Genomic DNA, 25,044 nt, shown 5'->3' with positions numbered 1-25,044 from the left:
CTAATTGATAATTAAATTAATTAATTGAGACTATCTAAATGATTTTATCCAAGGTACAGTGGGGACCATGGGCCTATGAAATCAAGCTCCAATAAGTTATCATAACTCTAACAAATAAATTTACTAACTTATTAATTCCTCGTGACTCCACTAAAGACTCGAAATTGCACTCTTGAATTCATAAAACGCTTTATAGCAAATATAGATACACTATTAATTATCCATTGTTATAACCATAATTGTTACTCAATCATCTATAGACGATCTACAATGAGATGGGACTAAAATACTGTTTTACCCCTCATTGTATTTTATCCTTAAAACACTTAGTTCCTTGTAAATGATATTTCAGTAAACTAATATTAATTACTGAAATGAGATCTCTATCATTTAACACCTTGAACCAAACTAAAAGGAAACCATCGTTTCACTTCTTCATCAGAAGCTATAGAAGTTCATATCTATGATTAACACTCCCACTCAATTATACTACCGAGTTCCCAAGATGTAAGTGTGAGCTAGTCCGTAGGGTAAGCTGGTAACGAACAAATCAAAGAACTCAAATAATACAATCAGTTAGAATACTAACCACTCAGAATTGAGATTGAATTGACATATGGTCAACTATATGATATGACTAGAATAGATAATAACAGTATGTTTACTTATCCTATCAATTGTTAATATCGGTCCGGTCTGATGTAACAAATACATCCAATCTTATCTACTTTGCTAATGTTCTGGAAAGAACATAACACTGTAATGTGATTACGTCACTATAAATATAATTAGCTATATACTCGGGATTTAATATAAATTTATATTAAACAAATAATCATGAAAATAGAACATGTGAGCAAAGTGATTGACCAAGTCAAAAAATGATTTATATTATTGTATTGTTAATAAAATGAGATTATAATGAATTTGAGTTTTAATTAGGGTATAAAACCCCAACATAAAATTGTTTCTGTAGAGCTTGGGGGCAAATGGTTGGTTGAGTGTGCTGCCAAATTAAGGACCTGAAGAAGCGGAGGAGTTGCAAGAGTGGACGATGCAGGGGAGGTTGAGACATTACTGGCCATAGGTCCAGTTGGAGACTTAGAGGGAGGAGTGTGGTCACCACCAGTCGACATGGGCAATGGCCGCCTATGGCTGTTGATACCAAGTTAGAAAGCAAGGAAATAGAGAATAGAAATAATATTAGTTTGTGAAGAAGTAATGCTCAGCTCAATTATAGCTCGAGAAGAGAGCTCTAGTAATCATGATAAAATCATAACAAACATTCAGAATACATATAGAATATTCAGCTGCAGCAATAATGGTGGAAATGTGAATAACAACTTTGGGACAACCATTCTGTTACAAATGGTAAGATTTCATTTCTCAGTAGTTTTAAGTTTCATCGATACACATTAGTTTTAAGCTTTTCACATTAACTAAATTGATGAGTTTATAATTTACTGTCTCTATCACCGTCACAATGCATAAATCCAATTGCCAAAATGATACATTGTGGTTTGACCCAAGTCTTTGGCATGTATTTGTATAGAATGATCTCCATCACTGTATCATAGCATAACACTGTAGAATATGGTCAGACTTAATCCCTGATATATGGAGTTAAGTCAAACACTGATATATATTTAATTAAGATGATTAATTATGTACTACACTAAATTTCATGTAAGTTGGTATCTCATTATGAATCTTGAATTCCGGACTCAAAACACCGATTAAATTCAAAATATACATAATATTATATTTATTTATTTTGGCTACTAGTACAATACTTGCGGCCCCAATAAACAAATGATACCGCCGACAACTAATTTAAATATAATTGTTTTCCCTCTTGTCGTTATGCAACAACAAAGAAAGAAATCTAATTAAATTTTTGTTTAGTACCTTAGCCGCTTTTTTTTATACATTGAAAATGAGAGTAGATATCTCACTAAATTTCAGTAAATTGTGAATAATTTACGGTATAAAAAATATGATTTAAAAATTAATTACACATGTATATGTTTTTTTATTCGTGTGTAATTGACTATTTAATTTTTTTTTTTTGGCATTGTAAATTATTTAAATTTTTTTTAAAATTTATAGAATACATATTATAACTACAAAGTACATTTTTATATAAAAAATATTAAATTATAATTTCTTTTTATACCAAATACAAATACATTTTTATCAATAAAGACAAAAATAGTGCCCCCACTATAAAATTTCCCCATATGATATAAAATTTTCCTATATATATAGAAAAAAGATATTATGAAGCATACCAAAGAAAAAAAGTTAACATCTAAATATGAAATAGTGCTTCTTGGGAACTGTATTTCCACTTCAATAATATTGGCTCTAGCTAATTGGTCTCAAACTTAGGATTGCATGTTAATCAAATGCTATTTATGATTTTTGCTTCCCAAATTATGACTTATATATTATCGTACCACTTGATTTTTTCGGACCATTAAAAATTCTACATGAACTATTCAGTGTTGTAAAATGAGACTTTCGTCCAATTTTGTCCAATATGACTAATGACATGCTGATGTGACTCTTTGCTTGTTGATGTGTCTTGACCACGTCAGCGTCACATGTGTATTTTAAAAAATTAATTTAAAATTATTAAAAATATATTTTTTGTTAAAAAATAATAAATAAAAAATAAATCATAGTTTATAAAAATGTTAATTTTCTGATGTTTGATTTAATTTAAATTATTTTTAATGTAATGATTTATTTTATATTTATTATTTTTTAATATTTTTAAATTACACATGTAGCGTTGACGTGACCAAGACACATCAACAAGCAAAGAATCACATCAACATGTTGTTAGCCACATTGGACAAAATTGGACAAAAGTCTCACTTTACAATAATGTGAATAGTTTGGGGAGAATTTTTAACGGCCCAAAAAATCAGAAGGCACGATAATGTATATGTTATAGTTCAGGAGGCAAAAATCCTAAATAGCCTTTATCTTTTTGAGAGAAAACTTGACATTGTTAAAATTCTCAAGAGCAAACCCAGTGGAAAAAACTCAAGAGGGAAAAAGAGTGTCAATGAGATATCATTGATAGGAGACATCCACCTCAATAAGAGAATCAATATAATAAGGATGTCCAATACACCAATCATCGGGGCAAAAATCCTAAATAGTATTTATCAAATGTGCAAATTTAAATTGTTGTAATAATCTCGGCCAAACAATTCAAATAAAAATATTTTTAATCACTAATTAACACAATGTAATCAATCATTTATTTTTTTTAATTTACAATTGATCCATAATTAATTTTTATTATTTGATAATAGAATATTATAGTAGAGTAGATGTATTGAAACTCTTATTTTGTCTGTAATTATTTTTACTAAGTAATTAATTATTTATTATTATATATATTATTTAAATAAAATGATATAAATCTTTTGATTAAATATTATAAAATAAAAAAAATAACACACCTTCAAAACGTGGTCAGAAAGATGAAGTCCCAAATTTGAATCATTACTTCGCCAATGTAAAAAAAAAACCTTCTAAATAACTAGTATATTACTTAGTTTATCATTTTAAATAATATAATTGTTTTACATATTTGATTTTCTCAAATATAAAAAATAAAATTGTGATTTTGCTAATAATTTTGAATCTAATAGATAAGTTATTTTAATTTTATCATTTATTGTTTATTCTCATTTGGATATTAAAAAAAAATTGTCATTAAGTTTTTTTTATCCTCAATAAAATTACTTTTTTAAATGAAAGTATGAAAAATATAATTTTTTTTAATTGATATATTGTGGATGCTTCTTTTAGCATTTCACGAGCTAAGTTCGCATAAGAGCACTCCTAATGGATGCTCTACTCCATCCTTTAAAATACCTTCAAAAAACACACATTTTTCTATTTTATCTCTAAATTTTACATTATACCATACATCAGCTTCTCTATATATTTATCTACATCATTTAAATATTATATCTTTAAACATATTTTATTAATTAAAGTAAAATAAAATAATTGAAAAAAATAATAATAAACATATATAGTAAATGGGAGAGAGAAAGCTTATAAAGAAAAATAATAATATTAAAATATTATATAAATGATATGTAAATGTAGATATGAATTAATTGAAGTTTGTGCATAGCTATTATAAATATATGTATAAAGGAGCTGATGGAATGTGTCTTTGTGAGTTTTAGCTAAATATTATAGAGAAAGTGTATTACAAAATATATCACCAAAACATATATTTTTTTTATAATTTATCTCAAACTTTTACATTATACTATATATCAACTTTTCTATTTTCTCTCTACATCATTTAAATATTATATTTTTTTAAAATATTTTATTCATTTTAAGAAATAAAATAATTAAATATAATAGTATCACACTCATATATATAGAAAAGTTTATAAAAAAATAATAAAATATATATAGCTTGATGAATAGTATTTTACTACATATAAAAAAATATAACTTTGCATCACTCATTGAAAGACTATTTAATATTTTTTTTCTCTATATTATAAAGAATTAGACATTTTACTTCATCCATTAAGAATGCTCTAGGGATCAGATACTAGTTTGAGTTGGAAGAATTACTCGTCAAAATCATTTTTGCAAGGCTCGATTACAAATTGACAAATTTAAATGGTATGTGCTACTGCTTGTCGAACACTACTATATTTATTAGACTAATAATTTCCATTGAATTTTTTTTTCCAAAATTGTTTTTTAAGTTTGGTTTTAAGCAACAATGAATGTGTAAAATAATGAGATGTGTTACTTTAGTTCAATATTCGTTCCAAATCAATGGTCAATTTTTTAGTGAAGTGATTCTTTAAGAGGTTTATGGCAAGGAGACCATCTCTCACCATATTTGTTCATAATATGTGCCAAAGGATTTTCAGGCCTAAGAATATCCAAAAATGTCCCTTCCATAAGCCATGTTTTCTTTGTTGATGATAGTTTGCTCTTTGTTCAGGCATCTATAAGATCACTACATTCTATTGGGGAAATTTTCAGTAACACGTTTATAAGAAAATTTTATTTGGTAACTTAAAATTTATTTCATAAATATATAAAATTAAAGTTTTTTTCTTTCTAAATTTACTTTTTGCACTACATGATTCAATTCTTGGTTTCTCCTCCTTTACAAGACTACCACCATCGTTGATAGTATCATCTTTGATACAATTCATTAAAAAACTACAATCTCAAGCCACAAAAAATTTGATTAGTATGTGACAATTCATTAAATAATAGACATATATATATATATTTATATGTAAATGCTTTCTTTTTCTCTCTCTCCATTAAAAAAACTTTATGACATATGGACGATGCAATAACTCCCCGTCATAAAGAGATTTTATCATCATGCATACATATATATTTATACATTTATGATTTTCAATCAATTTTTGGTACTTAGTGCTACGAACACATGCACATCATTCAAGTTTTGATTGATATTAGCCTCCAAATTTAATTTAAATTTATATAAACATCATTTTGTTGTAATTTAGTATATCTTGAATATTATTTCATGTAGTTAGCTAAAATAAAAAATATAAAACCATAAAATAATAAACATTAGCTAATATTATTTTAAGTTACTTTAATTAGTTGCAAATGAGGTATTTTATGTTGTGTTTGTTTCAAATTATCTTGCTTAAAGTTGTATATGAGTTTTTTTTTAAGTTGATTTAGGTTGCATAAAGATGATTAATTTGCAAAATAAGATTATTATAGTTGCTTAACATGTGAAAATTTACATATGAGTTTTTAAGAATGCTATTGTATGCAACCTTTGTTGTGACATATGCAAGTTCTACAACCTTTGTTGCAACATCTTTTGCAAGTTCTGCAACCTTTGGAATATCATATGCAATATTTTCAACCTCTATTGCCACATCTGCACCTATAATTTGCAAATGAGATTTTTCAAGTTGCGTTAGTTGCATAGCATGTATAACATGTATTAATTTTTAAGTTGCATTGAATTGCATTTGAAGTTGCACATGACTTGCATTTGACACATGAATTGGGTTACATGAGTTGCATGAGTTGTATTTGACCCATGAATTGGGTTGGGCATGTATTTGACACATGAAATATTAGGTTGATTATTTAGATTCTTTTTCGTTATTCTTTAATCATGTTTAAATTTGTTTGGCTATTGCTTGGGGTAACTTGAGCTTACATTTTAGGTTGCATTAGGAAAAATTAGTACATAAGTTCTTAAGTTGTCATGGGTTGCATTGGATTGTACGGGCTTGCATTTGAAATTGTAGTGGGTTGCTTTTTAGGTTACATTGGGTTGCATGAGTTGCATCATGATGAACTTTGCAAATGAACTTTTAAAGTTGTTTTAGGTTGCATTTGAGGTTGCAATGGGTTGTATTCAGTTGCATGAGAATGATTAAATTTGCAAATGAGCTTTTTAAAGTTGTTTTATGTTGCATTGGATTTAGTTGTTTTAGGTTGCATTAGACTTGCATTTGAAGTTGTAGCGTATTGCATTGGACTTGCATTTGAGATTGCAGTGGGTTGCACAAGGATGAAATTTACAAATAAGTTTTTTATTTTATTTTTTTGCTTTAGGTTGCATGGGGTTGCATTGAATTTGCATTTCAAGTTGCAGTGGGTTACATTAGAATAAAATTAGCATATTAGTTTTTATGTTGTCATGGGCTACATGGGGTTGCATTTAGTTGCCTTGAATTGCATGGAGCTGCATTGGGCTTGCATTTGAGGTTACAGTGGGTTGCATGAGAATAAAATTAACATATGAGTTTTGAAACCTATTAAATATCTTTGACAACCTAAAGTTCAACATCTATAGCAAATGTGTTGTTTTAAGCTGCATTTGAAATTGCATTAAGTTGTGTGGGGTTGAATTGGAGTTGCATGAGCTTGTATGTGTTGGCATGTGTTGCCATAGGTTGCATAGAGTTGCATTTGAAGTTGCAGTGAGTTGCATTACTTCGGGTTGCATGAGTTGCACAAAGTTGCATTACTTTGGGTTGCATAAGTTGCATTAGATTCACTACTAGAAATTTAAGCTTTAACTTCAGTTTTTAGCTTGGATAGACTTCGGTTTACTGGACAAATGACAACCGAAGTCTATCCACGGGAAGTAAAAAGTATAAGAAAACCGAAGTAGAAAATACACTTTTTACTTCAGTTATTATATGAAAACCGAAGTTGAAAGTGCACTTTCTGCTTCGGTTTTTATATAATAACCAAAGTTATAAGTTTATGCCCACAATTTTACAATTCTACAACTTCGGTTATTTATACGAAACCGAAGTAGTAGGTTATATATAACTTCGTTTGTTTTGAATTAACCGAAGTAAAATGTTTGTTATAAACAAAAAAAATATTAATTAAATATAAATTACTCAGTTCTACAAAAGTCCCTACAAACGCAAATGAGCATGATAGTAATAAAATAAAAGATTTCTTTCATCAACACGCACAGAATAATTACCATAATAAATCTTTTGTATAATTAATCAAAACAATATAATTAAAAGTTACAATCAAAATGCAAAATTTAGAGTTAAAAAAATAGTCAATAAGCCGTGAGAATGTGTTGAAGAAATGTAATAGATGATTGGTAAAACAAATCTTATAAAATGATGAATTCAATAAACCATAGAGAAACAATTAGCACCAATAAAACATATGACTACAGAACCAATAATCCTTTCCATTCAGCCTTTGATTTCTCCAACGAAGACTCCTCCTATAAATTAACATCCTTTCTGCACATATATATATATATATGTCGTGAATTTATTCATTATTACCATAATGGTAACATGGTCCAGGAATAGTAGAGGCACTTGATGACGATGGACCTTGGCAAGGATGCCATAGAACTTGGCAGGGATGTGAGGGCAGTGGAGAAATGAATGATGCTACGCTGGTGGGCTGCTTCGAAATTGTCATTGGAGTATATGAAGTGTCGAGGATGCGACGGAGGTTGGCGGGGAGGCAATGCATGCAAGGGCATCAATTGAAGAATGATGCTACGCCAGCGGGACTAGTTTGACGCTGTCACTGGCGTACAGGAACAACAGCGATGGTGGCAAGCTAAGCACATGAAGAGCAGAGATTCAAATGAAAAAAAATGAAGATGTCGATCTGTTATGCGTGAATGACGGCTGAGGATTTATGAAGGAATGTAGGGTTCCATGCTTGGGAGAGAGACTAATTAAAGATAATACAATTAGGCTTGGGCCCATTTATTCTTTGAATTCGGTACACCCCTTTAATAATTAATTCTTTTAACTTCGGTTATGTTCTATAACCGAAGTAATAGCGATTGACTTCATTTAACGCATATAACCGAAGTAATAAATAATTCTATGACTTCGGTTTCTATTTTAGAACCGAAGTGAGAGGCTTACTACTTCGGTTTTGCACGGAAACGAAGTAAAATATTAATTTAGACATTTTTATTCCATTTTTAGTTTAATTTTCAAATTTAAAGCTCTGAAAACCGAAGTAAAAAGCTGAAATTGTAGTAGTGATTGCATATAAGATTACATTGAGCTTCTATTAGAGGTTGTAGTGGAGTTGTATTGGTTGAAATTTGGAAATGAGTTTTTTTTTTTAATTGCTTGAGGTTGTATGTAGTTTCATTTGAGTTTGCATTAGATTGTTTAAGTTATATAAGAATAAAAATAACATTTGAGTTTTTTTAAATTGACATGGTTTGCATTTAGTTGCAGAAGGTTGCAGAAGAATTTTCAAATTATTAAAAAAGCTGAATATTAATATGCACCTATATATATAAGTAGAACATGTAATAATATCAAGTAGAAATTGATATTTGGTAATGATATTTTTTACATTCATTTCATTTCAAAATAAATTGAATAATGGAACTTGAATTTTGTGCTCTCAGTCATGATTGAAACTGAGATTACATTTGAGGCCTTTAATATAAATGGAGTCAACAATACAAAGAATAATAATATTTACAAGTAATACATAAACAAAAAAAATTCAAAATTAATAAATGTTCCTTCTTGAGACACATAATTGTTCATTCTAAAAAACTAATACATGTTATACATCATAAACAAAACTAAGAAATGTCTTGCCTTTATCCTTTCTCAAACCCTTCATCTTCTTTGCTGGAGCTTTTGAGGTGAAACAAATCGACCTAGATATTTAGACTCAATCTCGTATCCATAAACTTATTTTGACTTTGCATATGAATAAAACAAATCGACAAGCCTAGATCTATGAGTATCAACATTGAATTTAGATTTTGGAATATCCTTATCATCAACAAATTATGAATGAGTTTATGCTGGATGACAAAGGACGACAATGAAAGAAAATGTCCAAAGCAAGAATAAGCAAAATCAGAAAGTTGTTTTGCAAAAAACTTATGCACAACAATAACTAACTCGTACTTGATGATGGCATGACATTTTGTTCAATAATGATTTTCTGGAGGAACAATGAATTACAAAACCTAAAGATAAGAACAAAGAAAATAAGGAATAAGTAAAACTCTAGAATAATGAGCCCCAATAAATCAAATTAGCCAGATGCAACCACAATCAACAAGATACAATTACATGCTTTCACAAATTAAAGCAACCCAATGCAACCTTAAAAAATAACAAATAATTACAACAACAAAAAAAAGCAACCTGACGCAACATGCTGCAACCTAAATAATAGAAGAAATAATTTTAAAATTTCCAAAAATAGCTCCAACTTGCAATATGTTGAATTTAAACCCGAATGTATTCAAATGGTCTATAAAATAACTGAATCATGAAATTGAAAATGTATTTAGGGGGTGGAATAATATGATGAGCAATTCGTAATTTTTTTCTTCCTTTAATAACCTTTTTACCTTTAGCATCACCACTCAATGATTTCTTCTTATTAGCCTTTTTTATAATTTGAGGGTTGATTTTTGAAGAAGAAGTAGGAGAGACCAAGGAAAACTAGGTATGAACCATGCTTTATGACCCCCTATAGAGTAGATACAACCTGTATAAATCCAATGGTAAAAATAGAACAAGATTTTGAACCCATTCCTTGAAGACAAATTAATAAGTTAGACACACGCAGATGACCCATCCTAACTTCATCAACTGGATTTCAATTACACCAAAAGTAGAAAATAAACAATAACCATATAAAACAATCAATTGCAATTAATTATAAATCATAACAAATACAATGCAGTCAAACACCAGACCCACCCAAATCAAATTAACTAGCAATATGCTGTAAAAAAATGGGTCACACAACCTCACAAAATCGGAAATTAAGGCACACATTTTGAACCCATTCGATGATGGCAAATTAATAAGCTAAACGTAAATCAAAAAGTGGCAGAAAATTAACAAGTAACCTCCTTAGGGATGAAATCATAATTGATGAAAGTTATAAACCATTATCTTTGAGTCAAAATAGGTAAAGATAATGCCATCGATAAAATTGCAAATGAGCGCTTTCAAAAACTAAACTATAGGCAACCAAAACACAAGATGACCAAACGAACAACACATCAATATTAACAACAACAACAACAAAAACACACAAAAGAAAGAAGAACTGAAGCTCATAAAATATAGGATAATAACTCAATTACCATACCAAGAATTTCAGGATTGAAGCTTCTACATGAGACAAATGACAACTACATCAAGGTTCTGTGACATGTCACAAAGGACGGTGACTTCAAGCATATGTGACTGTTGGGAGTGGTTTCTGTCGGCCAGAGGTGGCTTGTGTGATTCGATTTTGTGAGTAAAATAGAGGAGAAAGTTTGGGAGAGGGAGAGTGGGAGTTTGCAGTAGGAGCAGAGAGTGGGGAGAGAGAGAGGATTTGGAATGGAGAGGGAAAATGAGAAGGGGGGAATGAAGAGGGGAAATGAGAAGACACCGTAAAAATAAGGTCCAAAAAGTAAGTTTGACATATAAATAAAAAGAAATAAAATATAAAAGGGCTTTTTTTGGAAATACATATATCAGGAACTTTTTTTGCAAAAATACGGTTCTTATATGTTTGTTTAATTAATATATATATTTTTTGAAGTGTATTCAATATTACGGTTTGCAAAGTGGGTCTCCCACGCTTCCTTCTACACAATCTCCATCTCTCCCATCTTCATGATCTCATCTTTTCTTCTCTACCAGCCATTGCTGAACTGAATAGCTTCAAGAAAGCAACCAGAAATCTCCTCCTGTCAAATCCAAAACTCTCAAATCCTCAACAAAAAATTGAAATCCCAAAAAAATCTCATCAAAATCGGCAATTAGGTTGAAATCCTATTGAATTGGGACTTCAAAAACAAACCCAACCACTCAAATCTTTGCAACTTTCAGGTAAGTTCTTATTACTTTTGTTGCTCTGTTTTTTGTTGTTTGGTGTTTCAAAGGTTGCTCTGAATATTGAATAAGTTGCTTATGGGTTGCTCTGTTTTTTTTTTCTTGATTGATTTGGTTGAATCTGAATGAGTTGCTGTAAATATTCAGGTTGCTGCAAACAAGAGATTGGGAGTGACTAGGATCAGAGAGCTATTTTCAATTTCATGAAATGAGGTAAAACTGAATTTCTGGGTTGCTGATTATGTTGCTGAGTAGTTTCTTTAAGTTTAATGAAGGTTGCTGACTAGCTTGCTTAACATATTCTCTATTTTTTTTTATATTTTCTTGATTGATTTGGTTGAATCTGAATTGGTTGCTGTAAATATTCAGGTTGCTGCAAACAAGAGATTGGGAGTGACTAGGATAAGAGAGCTATTTTCAATTTCATGAAGTGAGGTAAAACTGAACTTCTGGGTTGCTGATTATGTTGCGGAGTAGTTTCTTTAAGATTAATGAAGGTTGCTGACTAGCTTGCTTAACATATTTTCTTGATTGATTTGGTTGAATCTGAATGGGTTGCTGTAAATATTTAGGTTGCTGCACACAAGAGATTGGGAGTGACTAGGATCAGAGAGCTATTTTCAATTTCATGAAATGAGGTAAAACTGTATTTCTTAGTTGCTGATTATGTTGCTGAGTAGTTTCTTTAAGTTTAATGAAGGTTGCTGACTAGCTTGCTTAACATATTCTCTATTTTTTTTATATTTTCTTGATTGATTTGGTTGAATCTGAATAGGTTGCTGTAAATATTTAGGTTGCTGAACACAAGAGATTGGAAGTGAGTAGGATAAGAGAGTTATTGTCAATTTCATGAAATGAGGTAAAACTGAATTTCTGGGTTGCTGATTATGTTGCTGACTAGTTTCTTTAAGTTTAATGAAGGTTGCTGACTAGCTTGCTTAACATATTCTCTATTTTTTTTTTATATTTTCTTGATTGATTTGGTTGAATCTGAATGGGTTGCTGTAAATTCTTAGGTTGATGTAAAAATATTCATAAAACGATCATTTGAAAAAGGTGTGAGAACAAACAATTGTCAATATCTTTGGATTTAAAGAGGAGTGATTGAAAGGAGGTAAATATTTATTTGTACTTTGCTTAGAACAATTGATAGCTTAATTGGGTGTTTAAAAGGTTGCTATAAATATCGTACATGTTTATTATTGTTTGCTTTTGTTACTAATAATGATTTGAATAGTTTACGTAAGAGTTTGTTTATTTGCTTAAGGGGTTATAGAGGTTGCTGAATAGGTCTCTAATTTGTTGTTTAATGTGTTAATAAAGTTGATGAAGATGTTGCTTAATGGGTGCTTAAGGGTTTATCATCAAGGTAGATTGTAAGTTGTTTAATAAGTTGCTTATATGTTATTTACAAGGTATATCTTGCTTGCAGGAAATGGATAGCATTGCAGTTTTACTCCAACACAATGGCCAATGGGATCAAAACAAAAACTATATCAACTTTGATGTTTGTGGAATAGTAATTAGAAATGACTGCAACTACAACAACTTGATTGGTATGATATGCAATGAATTGAAGCTGCAACTTGATTCTACACTTTTGACAATACAGTATCAAGTTAAAGATGGATACCCTCCTTTAAAAATAGTTGATGACTCACAATTGAAGTTCTACATAGAGTTGAAGAAAAAGGAAACAAATATCACAAAATACCCTTTGTGTCTCACAATTGAATTCAACTCAATTCAGCAATCTTTTTTCTCAACTAGGAGTACAACAACACATAATCAACCATGCAATGAAGTTGCACAAACAGAAGAAGTAGCATCAAATTCAGATGATGAACCAGTTGATTATTTGGTTGCTAAAGAGGTTGCAGACTTTATTGATTATGCAGAGCTGGTGTCCAATCAGATTATAGAAATGATAGATGAAAGAAACAGAAATAATGAAGAAGAAGTGATCGACATCGACGATGATTTAGTCATCACCAACAACCGTCACCAAGAGATTGCTTTGTCTCAAATATATAAGGACAAAGAAACATTGAAGACTGTTTTGAGCCATTATGCGATAAATAATCATTTCCAGTATTGTGTACAAAAGTCATGCAAAAAGGAATATCTAGTTGCTTGCCTTGATAAAAATTGCAAGTGGATGTTACGAGCATCAAGGAATGGAAACACAAATAAGTTCATAATTAGAAAGTTCAGCCACATTCACACTTGTGCTTTGGAGATAAGATTAAAAGACCAACGTCAAGCAACCACGACAATCATTGCAGATATGATCAAACACAAGTTCACAAACATCAAAACAAAGTACACAGCTGCTGATATAGTTAGGGACTTGAAACATGATCATGAAGTGCAAGTCAAATATAGCAAAGCTTGGAGATCTAGAGGAAAAGCTATTGAAAAAGTTAGAGGAAAAGCAGCTGAATCTTATGCAGAATTGCCTAGTTATCTGTATATGTTGCATCACACAAATCCAGGATCCTATATTGAACTAAAATCAGATGAAAATGGGATGTTTTTATATGCTTTTGTAGCATTGAATGCTTCAATGAAAGGCTGGCCCCATTGCATACCTGTTGTAATAGTTGATGGGACTTTCTTAAAATCAACATATGGAAGGACATTATTGGTTGCAGCAACTCAAGATGCTGAAGGTAAAATCTTCCCCCTAGCATTCTGTGTAGTTGATTCAGAGAATGATAATTCTTGGGAGTGGTTCTTTGACAAGTTTAGGAAATCTTATGGTGTAAGAGAAGACATGAGCATCGTTTCTGACCGACATGAAAGTATTATAAAAGCAATCAACACAGTGTACCCAGAAGTACCACATGGGGCTTGCACCTTCCATCTGCTCAAAAACATGAAAAGCAATTTCAAGAAGAGTTCAAAAAAGTTCAAGGATACATTTTTTGCAGCTGCGAATGCATACACTGTGAAAAAGTTTGAGTACAAGATGAGAGAACTTGATAAGATTGACAAAAGGCTGCGACCTTACCTACAACAAATTGGGTATCACAAATGGGCAATGATTCACTCTCCAACCAATAGATACTCAAACATGACATCAAACATTGCAGAATCTTTGAATTCTGCAATTGTAGCAGTAAGAGAGCTACCAATTTGTACGATGCTAGAGTGTTTACGAGCTTTGGTGCAACGATGGAGTTGGACTAATAGGAACATAGCAAATGCAACCTCCACAAAGTTGACAGACAAGCATGAAGTGATCCTGAATGACAACTACATTTACTCATTGAAGTTAACGGTATTATTCTTTATTAACTTCATACTTCATTTTCATTTAATTTAACTTCACTACACATACAAAACTAACAATATTACTCTTATTTAATAAAAAAAAAAAATAGGTGCACCCAACAAATCATATTGTGTATGAAGTTCATGATGATGGCAAGAAATTAATAGTTGATCTCAATTCAAGAACATGCACATGCAACAGGTTTAACACTATAATTCAATTTGTTATTTAAATATTTTATTGTGGTTGCTATGGTTTGTAGATTGATAATATGTTTATTTATGTGTTGTGTATGGGCTCTATAAAGTTGCTTAAAATTACAAGAGTGGCTCAAAAAAATTTGTTTTATATGTTGTTTTTGGGAATTTTAAGTTGGAAGTTGCTGAATAGGTTGCTAAATAATTGATTAAAAAAGTTGTAATAGTTGTTGTATATGTTCCTTGTAATGACTGGTAATTCATGGTTCCGATTGCTTCAGAGTTGCTTAAGTGGTGGAACAGTTGTTGTATATGTTGCTTAAAATGACTGGTAGTTGCTCAATCAGTTGCTTAAGAATTGCTTAATTAATTGTAACAGTTGAAATATATGTTGCATATAATGTTTGGTAGTTGCTGAACAGGTTGCTTGTAAAATTTTTGTATAAGTTTGTTATAAATATTTGATTTATTTGTTGCTTAGGTTGCTTATAAGTTGATTTAAATTTGGTTATAATAATGATTGTGAGCTATTAAATAAGGTGATTACGGTTTAACATGATGTTTAAATATTATGGTTTAACATCATTTTAGGTTGCTTTACAAGTTGCTTGAAGGGTTATGCTTTTTATATGGTTAAATAATGAAAGAGAAATCACCTGTTATAATGAAATTACTCTAGTTGTTTTTATAAGATTGGTTATTTTTCAACAGGTTTCAAATGGATCAACTTCCTTGTGCCCATGCAATTGCTGTTTTTAAAGAAATGAATCAAGACCCTTATCAATATTGTTCGCCATTTTACACCAAGGAAGCCATGGTTGCAACTTACAAAGAAAGTATATACCCACTTGGCAATGAAGACACTTGGCAAATACCTGAACATATCAAAGCTGTGAAAATACACCCTCCAGAAGGAAAAATAAGAGTTGGTAAACCAAAGAAAAGAAGATGTAAAGCTGCATGGGAGAAAAACAAAAAACCTAAAAAACAAAACAAATGTGGGAATTGCGGTCAAAGTGGACATAACAGAAAGACTTGCAGAAACCCTCGAAAAAACGATTAGATATTAATTTACAAAAACATACATTATTGCTTCATTTTATTTTCAATTCAATATGCAAAGTTCAATTGTTTGATTTATACAATGATTTTGGTTCATTTCCTTTATGTTTTACTTTAAAATTACTAATAATATATTGAGTTCTTTAATATATAAAGCTTATTAACTCTATAAGTTTATTGTTAATTAATCTACTTAATATATTGCTTATGTTTCTTTTTGGGTTGCTGTATATGTAGTCATATAGAATTGCTCACAAGGAGGCATTATATGTTAATTTTGGAGATTATGAGTTTCTTTAGGTGTTGCTAATTTTTTTGTTATAATGGAGATTGTGGGTTGTTGAATAGGTTGTAAATGATTGCTTAAATAAATGCAAAAGTTTTTGTATATACTGATATAAAGGGATTGTGAGTTGCTGAATGCTTAATAGTTGTTGAATGCTTAATAGTTTCCAAAAAAAAATTGATTTATATGTCTTTTTGGGGGATTATAAGATGCAGGTTGCTGAGTATAGTAATTAATAATTGCTTAAAAATGGTGCTTAGAAATTTTAAGTGTTGCTTAGAAGTTTTCATGGTTTTTTGACAAATTGTTTTTTATAATTGATGGTAGCATAAGAGTTCAATGAGTTATTTACATGTGGTTATTTAAAAGGATTTTGAGTAGGATGATTAAGGGTTGATTTATATGTTAATTTAAAAAAAAATTATTTGGAAATTATCAAAGAAAGATAATAAATTATAGAACAATTATAACAAAAAACTAATCAACACAACAACATTAATAAAAGTATCTCTTAAGTACAACCAATAAGCATTTTATCTTGGCAGCAACAACATCTACATTAATAAAAGTTTCAAATTGAGTTAGTGGCTCTGCTTAATCACGACAAAGCATACTCTCGTGTACTCTCATATCCACATTCTTGTTTTCCCATTGCATATGAGTATAGTAAATAAGCAAGCCTAGACCTATGGCATTCAACATCAAAATTACATCTTGGAATCTCTTTTCCGGCAATGAAATATTCAGCAAAAGAGAACATATATATTGCACTGTCTCTGTACAAGCATAAAAAAAATAACAAAAGTTATATACTTAAAAAATATATTAAAATATAATCTAATATTTAAGATTTCTAGATATTGTAAAGAAAGAAAAACTCACATAAGCGACCCAGAAGGAATGTCATCATCCATAACTACTTCAAAAGAACCAGCTTGAGGTCTCCCAAAATAAGGCTTTGAACAGAAGTCTATATCAATTCGCTTATAAAATCCAATGATAGACAAATAAGTTGGCAGCAACACACGAAATGGTTCTATAGCTAGCAAGGCAACATGATCCTTACGATCACAGGTCAAAGTATTGTAAACATGAATCAACCTATCTTTGAAAGATAATATAGCAAGAAGCCAATGCTTTTCATTCTTAACTAAACTAGGAAAAAGAACATGATCTACTTGTAGCCAAGATTTGTTGCAACTCAATCCAAAGCCCATCATAACCTCAGCAACAACATGGTTACGATTCATTACCCCATGATCGCGATTCTTCTTTAAAAAAGAATCATAAATGGCTTCAATCCTCTTTTGAAAGGTAGTATCAGTTGTAGTGAACTTCAAAACAGTAGAGTCATGATACATACCTTTCTTCCTCAAATAATAAAAGACTACATCAACATGCTGTAAAGAAAAACAAATTTATAATACATTTTAGCAACCAAATAAAGAGAGTAAACTAAAAAAAAATAGCACCATATAAACAAAAAATAAAAGAAAAACAAAAAAACTTAGTGATTTTAAAATAGGTTGTCCACTATATTGAAGTGCATGAAACCACATCTTTTTAGTAATAACATCTACCCCAAGTTGCAACCCAGGAATGATAAGGTTGTCTTCTTTCGAGTACAATCTCAATCTATTAAAAATCAAATAAATAAGATACGATTAGAAAACATAAAAAAATAACTAAAACAAAGATAACAAGAAACCCAAAAAAAAAATTACTTACTTGTTATTACTTTTCATTCCTTTATCAAGCCACACATAGAATTCTTGAACAGCGACAAAGTCAGGCAATTCACCAATTTTGTCATCTAATGGGCAAAGTCCTTTGACAACCTTGATTCCTCCAGTTGATTTAATCACACTACTTTCCCGAGAAGAAGAACAAAAAGTTTGCAAAAAAGGTGACTGCAGGCATGGTGGAAGCTTAATTGTCCTTTTTGGTAGAGCAAGAGTAACATATCCCAAGTTACTCTCACTACTACCAACATAAGGGACAATAGTTGTGCAAGGAATAGAAGTTACCTATAAATAACAAATTGAAATCAAAGTAAACATAAGAAGCAAAAGATAAAATTGAATAAAAAGAAGTGTAGTTTGAATAAAATCCCACAAAATGCATCATTGCAGCAACCAAAGCAAACATATAAACAACTACAACAACCATAAACAACAACAACATAATTCAATTAATTAAAGCAAAAGACTATAAAAATGGGTAATACACAATAAATTTAAATAAAAATAAATAAATAAAGAGAATTGACTAAAACTATACCCCAGTTGCCTTCATCGCATCTACAGCTTTATATGCATTTTCTATAGCCTTATCCAATTCAATGTCTAATAAAGAATCCAAAAAAGAGACTTTTGGATCTTCAGCAACTGCCTCTGCAACCTCAGTTGCAACTCCAGCAACTTCTGGATCTTTAGCAACTTGAAAATCAACAACCTCACCAGCAACATGACTAGCAACTTCATCAACCTGGGCAACTTCAGATGGAACTTGACAAGAACCATGAGAATCATCAACCTACATAATAAACATACAAATAAGCAAGCAAAAACATATCAATGAGTTTTTTTTCTTTTTTTTGCAAAATAAAATTAACTCAACCTTAGAATCCTCATCCTTGTTTCCTCCATTGTTTTTTTCATGATTATCATCTTTCTCTTCTTCTTCATCATCATTGTCTTCTCCAAAACACTTTGCATTGTCATCATCATCATCATCATCATCACTTTCATCGTTATCTTCTTCAGATTGATGCACTTCTTCTTCTTCTTCAGACTCATCCTCCTCTTTTTCATCTTCTTCTTTCGAATTATTTTCAACCATTTCATCATCAACAATGTTGGTATTGTCCTCCTCCTCAATATCATGAGAATCCTATTCAAAATACAAATACAGAACAAAAATAAAAAATAAGAACAAAAATAAAAAATAAGAACAAAAATAAAAAATAAGGAACAAATAATGATAGGATAAAGCACAAAAAGTTCAAAAAGTAAACATAAAACAGTACATACCTGTTTCCCTACAAAATGGGAACTAAATCACTTCTGAAGATTCAAAAAGCCTTCATGAACATGACTCTTCAATGAAGACAACTCATTAATAACAATCTTGTGGCTCTCTTCTAATTTCTTGTTGCTTGCTTCTAATCTTGTGTTGCTTTCTTCTAATCTCTTGTTGCATGCCTCTAAAGCTAGCAACTGTGCATGCATGCTACTTAGCGAAACATGAGGCATCTCAGGCATAGGAGATGAACAACCACTTGCATCAGAGTGAGGATGAATAGCAGGCAAAGAAGGTGAAGAACCACTAGCAATAGGCCGAGGTGGAGTCTCCACAAAGTCATCATCTCCTAATGCAGCAACTCTAGAATTAGTTGCTCTATGTCCTTGAGCAACTCTAACATTATCAGCAACACCGATTTCATCCTCAATAGCTTCCTTTCCTTTTGGAAACAAACTGTTTATTTCTGAATTTTTTCTCTCCTTGGAAGTAGGATATATATTCCTCAATTTCAACTGCAATAAAAGTCAAATGTTTTTTTATATATAGATATAAAAAAGAATATAATTAGAAGCATATTATTAAAAATGAAAATACCTCAGTAACATTCAAAGATAACAACTCGGTCACTTCTGCAAATGTAGGTTGAATGTTGCTTGACCATTTGAGAATACGTGGGATGGATCCTTGAGAGAGATGACAATATCTCCCATTCAAATATGGACAACACTCAAAAAACCATACTTGGAAGGCATATGGAAATCCAAGCAACCTATAGAAAGCCTTTTCTTTTTTCTTGTCATCTTTGTTGCTCTCATTTTTACTATTTTTTACAACAATCCTTTTCTTTGAAGGTTCAACAGTAGCCTTGAAAACTTATTTACCCCAAGGAAATTCAGAAAAATCACCACTATCAATAATATTAAAGTCTTCTTTGGGGACGATATTAGTTTCAGAAGAACTAAGCAAGAAATTGTGCAAAAAATGCATCAATGTAATCTTCAAAGCATCCTCATAATTTTTCCATTTTTTCCCATCAAAGAATTCTTTAAGAAGTTTCTTATTGATCTTCGAATGATCCTTGAAATATGTAGAATAAAGACCATTATCCTTTGAAACATATTTGATTTTATCTGTGGAGCCCACACACCGTAATCCGGTGACCAATGCAAACTCCCTTATCCCAAATCGAAGCTTCATGCCATTTATACCAACCCAAATCTCAAGTTTGTTGGGTTGTTGCAACTCTCTTAGCAATAGATTGTGGATAAGCTGATGTTGCATTGTGAACTCTGGCAGAGTTAGGAAATGGCCAAAACAAGAATCACCAAAATCACTAACTTGCTTTGTTGAAAGCTTCTCAAGGATAGCTTGAATCAAAGAATATTTGATTGTGGAAGCAATTTTTGAAGAACAGCGATTATCCGGATGAATTAGGAAATTCATACCCTATAAAACATAGCAAAATAACACACAATATTATATAGAAAAATACAAATATTAATAAATTAAGCCACAATCAGCAATCCATAAAAAAACGTGTTAATTAACCATTAAAACTACAAAAGCAACCCAAACAACTTCTTAAGCAAAACACATCAATCTATTAAGCACACAAAGAACAACCAATTAAGCAACCATTGAAACTGTTAATCAACCCATAATATGCATTAACAACATATAAAACTAATAAAGCAACCCTGTAAAATTCAAACGTCATAGAAAGGAAACACAGAACAACTAATTAAGCAACACAAACAGCAACCATTTAAGCAACCCTTGAAAGAATACAACAACCCTACCTAGCAACCCTTTCTAGCAACAAATAAAGCAACCCTATAAACTTTGAATCAACCCTATAAACAATATGTAAATAAGTATCTCTCAGTCGCATTACAGTCAGTTCAGCAACTCCTCTATCTCCATTCACCATTCACTTTCAGTGTCTTATTATACTAGACTATGAGACTAAATATCAATAACACTATATATATATATTTATATGTGTATTATCAAAGCCAATCGCAAGATATAAAATGAAATTAAGACATGATTAAGAAACCTTCAAAAGACCTAACCACCTCATAATACTAATCAACAACATAAAAAACAACATATTTAACAATCCTATAAAATCCTAAGAAATTCATAGACAACATTGAAACAATATAAGCACAAATCAATTAATTTGGAAAGCATTGAAAATATGTAGCAACTTAGAAACCAACCAATAAACAACCAACCTAAGCAACCTAATAATACCTACTTAAAAGTAAATGCAGAACAGTAAAACATAGGAAACTGAAGAATCATTGCTAAAGTTAAAGGAATTGAAAAAATACCTTAGGAGCAAATTCACAAGGTTCTTCAATAATTAATTGGCTTTTTTTTTTTTATCTTTTTGCTTTCCTAGCTTCATGTTTGGAATTATAGAGGCTTCTCTTCACTCTTGCTTCACTAACAGAAGCAACTGCAGATTTCATAATTGATTTAGAATTTGGAATATTTGTTTGAGATGCAGGAGATGCAGACGAAAACCGTGTATGAACCATGACTCGTTAAAAACTGTAGCAACCTGAGAAAAACAGATACATTTACCAAAAATGGATTAAAATACATCAAAATATGAAAATATTAAGTCTATCTAACATTGAGCACAAGTTAAGTAAGCATTAAAAAAATGGGTGGTTATCAATTGGTATCTGGTAACAGAGAGCTCATATAGTAAAGTCCCCAAATAAATATGAACACTGTTTAACATTAACAATAAGTATTGATGTGAAAATATTATACCAAAAGACTTAAATTGACTATGTTAGACAAAGAAATTTATGAACCAATAATCACATAGAATTAATAATTTACCCTATACTGCTCAATTTAATATGCTGCTTAAATTGACTATGCTATTTTAATTTAATATGCTGCTTAATTTTGTAGCTTTTATTACTCTTATAAGTTTCATATTAATTGTTGCATTGACTGATGGTGCTCTGGACAATTCAAGGAAACAGAAGAAGAGATAGCTAGATAACACACTGAACATTGTTCTAAAGAAGAGGAAGGTAATGATGCATATATGTAACATTTATTTTAATATTTTTGTTCCTGTACTATTTTCATGTTATTTTATCCATTTTACTTTTTCATAACAATGAAAGAAAAGGGATAGAAAACAAATGCATCATTTTTTATATAGCAGTGAAACTCAAAGAACATCTAAATTTAACTTTTAAACTGAAGAATAGCAACCAGCAACCAGAATAGCTTCAAGAAGGCTGGTTTGTAAAGTGTTTTCTAGATTGTTGTTCAAGTGTTCTACTGGGTTGCTGCAATTGTATTGTAGTTTTTGGTTTCATCAAGTTTTACATTCAATAATCTGACTATAGCCTAGAAATAAATAAACATTTAAAATGTAAATTTCCAGCAAAAATTATTATAGAGATAAAAATTAACCAACAAATCTAAGTCTATTGAAGATGCAAGACCGGTACACCAACAAAAATTCATTCAAAATTAAAACTCCTCACACAACTTGCACTTGCAGTGATTAAAATATTACTCAAAGTCCCTATTCCAATTTGTACGAGTCTACTACAAATCATATACATAATGCTCGACAAAATGTCTCAACCGATTTGTACGAGTTAGCACCCAAATTCAATAAAACTCATAAAAAGCAGCAATCAAACATCAAAACACGGCTAGCAATCTTTATCTTAAGAAACAAACAGAAAAATATAAGTGCAGTGGGTTACCTGGCCAAGCGATTTTCTTCAGAAACAGCCTTTAGAGTTGAGAGCAATTTCTTGATCTGGAGCAGCTTTGGAGCTTGGATTTGGACGAAAACCAGTCGGAGATAGTTATGGTCAGAGCTTTGATATGGACCGAATCCAATGGAGTTTTGCCGACAAAATGAGTTGCAATCGTCGTGTGGTTTTGGCGAGAAAAAGAATGGATCTGCAGATTAGTGGAATGGATCTTCAGATTAGTGGTAGCAAGGGTTTAGAAATTTGGGTTTGGTTATGCATGCAGAGAAGAGAAGAGGAGAACAAAGAAGAGGGGTCTGAAGCTGTGTTGAAATCGTAAAAATGAAATAAAATTAAAGTATTAACATAAATGTTAAAAAGAACAAATATAGAAATGAGAATAAAAGACAAATACCGTATAAACGAAAAAAAAAAAGCTAAAAAAACGTATATGCGGTGATTTCCCAATATAAAAATAGAATATATATAAAAAAATCGTAAAAATGAAAAATAAAGTTTCAAAACCGTATATATGGTAAACTCCCTATAATTTAATATTATGTAAAAAAAATTAGAATTGTACAAATAAAAGTGATTTAAACTTATTATTATTATTATTATGATAAGGAAACTCATATTCCTTTTATTATTATTTTCTATATTTAAAAAAAATAAGAATATAGAGAACTCGTTTGCATTATTTCCTTTATATTTTCTAGAATTTAGCCGATCTAGATACCATAGTTTGAGATGAGTCATGACTCATGAGTGTGATTACCAAATGATTTTTTTGGGGGGGAGGTTACCAAATAAATTAAGCTTCCTGTCACATTTGTTTAACTTATTCTAAAATATAATTAACAAAATTAAACTGTATATATATATAAAAAAAGCTAAAATCTCAGATAGTATGACTCATAAAATATATTACTGTCTTGAACCAAGTGCAGTCTATGCCAGATAAATAAATCAAGGAACCAATTACAGGTATCTAACCCAATTAAAAAAAATTGTGTTGAACCAACACAATAATTATATAATTTTGACACTATGAATGCCAACCGCAACAATACAAACAACGCGAGTATATTCTGTTAAAAAAGAATATCTTCTTTATTCTTATATTATTATATTAAATTATAATAATTATTATTTTAGGCTATTTATGAGTTTTGCCCTCTGAATTATAACTTATACATTATCGTGCCTCTTAATTTTTCTAGACTATTAAAAGTTCTTTCTGAACTATTCAGAGTATTGTAAAGTGGTACTTCTCTCCAATTTCATCCAATGTGCCTAATCGAATGTTGACGTGACTCTTTGCTTATTGATGTGTATTGCCCACATCAGCGCCGCATATGTAATTTTTTAAAATAATTTTAATAACATATTTTTATTTTAAATTACACATGTGGCGCTGACGTGGCTAATACACATCAGCGAATAAAGAGTCATATCAGCATTATGTTAGCTACATTGGACGGAATTACCACTTTACAATAATGTGAATAGTTCGAGGAGAATTTTAACGACCCGAAACAATTAGGGGGCATGATAATGTATAGGTCATAGTTTGGGAGCAAAAATCCTAAATAGACATTATTTTATTATAGCTATTATCACTAGTTAATTAACAATTTGTAATGTTATATATATAAAACATAATATACTTGATTTTGCCAAAAAATTATATTTGTACTAACAAAGTTTTTTTTTTCTTTCAATTTTACGTATTTAGAGATATTTTTACATTTGTACAGTTTTGCCATTTTTTCTTCTTTTGTGTTGTTTTTTTTAGTTGTTTAGGTTTATGTATAGTTGTTTTTGTGTTGTTTAGGCTTATGTATAGTTGTTGTGTTGATGTCTAATTGGTTTTTAGTTGTTCTGAAATATATTTTGAATTTATTTTGTTGAACGTGTTAGTATGCAGTTCGTTGATATTTAGTTGTTGTCTAATTGTTGTTTTTTTTTTCAATCCAATTGTTGTTTTTTAGTTGCTTTTGAATATGTTAGTATGCAATGAGTTAATGTCTAGTTGTTATCAAATCGTTGT

At 30.4% G+C, this 25,044-nt stretch overlaps 2 protein-coding genes across 2 annotated transcripts; one reads left to right on the top strand and one right to left on the bottom strand.

The window, feature by feature from the left end:
• The first annotated feature begins 12,834 nt into the window (after positions 1-12,834).
• LOC133831952 (uncharacterized) lies at positions 12,835-16,235 on the top strand. The gene is made up of 5 exons (XM_062262354.1): positions 12,835-14,682; positions 14,786-14,877; positions 15,465-15,488; positions 15,585-15,798; positions 16,173-16,235. The coding sequence occupies exons 1-5, from the start codon at positions 12,835-12,837 to the stop codon at positions 16,233-16,235; spliced, it is 2,241 nt and encodes a 746-aa protein (XP_062118338.1).
• Positions 16,236-16,819: 584 nt separating this feature from the next.
• On the bottom strand, positions 16,820-21,794 carry LOC133831951 (uncharacterized). The gene is made up of 11 exons (XM_062262353.1): positions 21,705-21,794; positions 20,127-20,691; positions 19,840-19,928; positions 19,319-19,757; positions 19,254-19,261; positions 18,841-19,113; positions 18,502-18,756; positions 17,950-18,248; positions 17,802-17,856; positions 17,104-17,621; positions 16,820-16,997 (listed from the first exon to the last, which is right to left on the bottom strand). The coding sequence occupies exons 1-11, from the start codon at positions 21,792-21,794 to the stop codon at positions 16,820-16,822; spliced, it is 2,769 nt and encodes a 922-aa protein (XP_062118337.1).
• Between the last annotated feature and the right edge of the window lie 3,250 nt (positions 21,795-25,044).

This window comes from Humulus lupulus, chromosome 4 (assembly GCF_963169125.1).
Source record: "Humulus lupulus chromosome 4, drHumLupu1.1, whole genome shotgun sequence".
Classification (NCBI taxonomy): domain Eukaryota; kingdom Viridiplantae; phylum Streptophyta; class Magnoliopsida; order Rosales; family Cannabaceae; genus Humulus; species Humulus lupulus.
The sequence above is the reverse complement of the archived record's forward strand: the minus strand, read 5'-3'. Positions and strand labels throughout refer to the sequence as shown.

Coding starts and splice junctions, on each gene's coding strand:
- LOC133831952 (XM_062262354.1), top strand. CDS start 12,835: ATGGATAGCATTGCAGTTTTACTCCAACACAATGGCCAATGGGATCAA. Junction 14,683..14,785: donor TTTACTCATTGAAGTTAACG/GTATTATTCTTT, acceptor AAAAAAAAATAG/GTGCACCCAACAAATCATAT. Junction 14,878..15,464: donor AGAACATGCACATGCAACAG/GTTTAACACTAT, acceptor ACATCATTTTAG/GTTGCTTTACAAGTTGCTTG.
- LOC133831951 (XM_062262353.1), bottom strand. CDS start 21,794: ATGGTTCATACACGGTTTTCGTCTGCATCTCCTGCATCTCAAACAAAT. Junction 18,249..18,501: donor ATGCGATGAAGGCAACTGGG/GTATAGTTTTAG, acceptor TGTTATTTATAG/GTAACTTCTATTCCTTGCAC. Junction 16,998..17,103: donor ATTCCTTCTGGGTCGCTTAT/GTGAGTTTTTCT, acceptor ATGCTTGTACAG/AGACAGTGCAATATATATGT.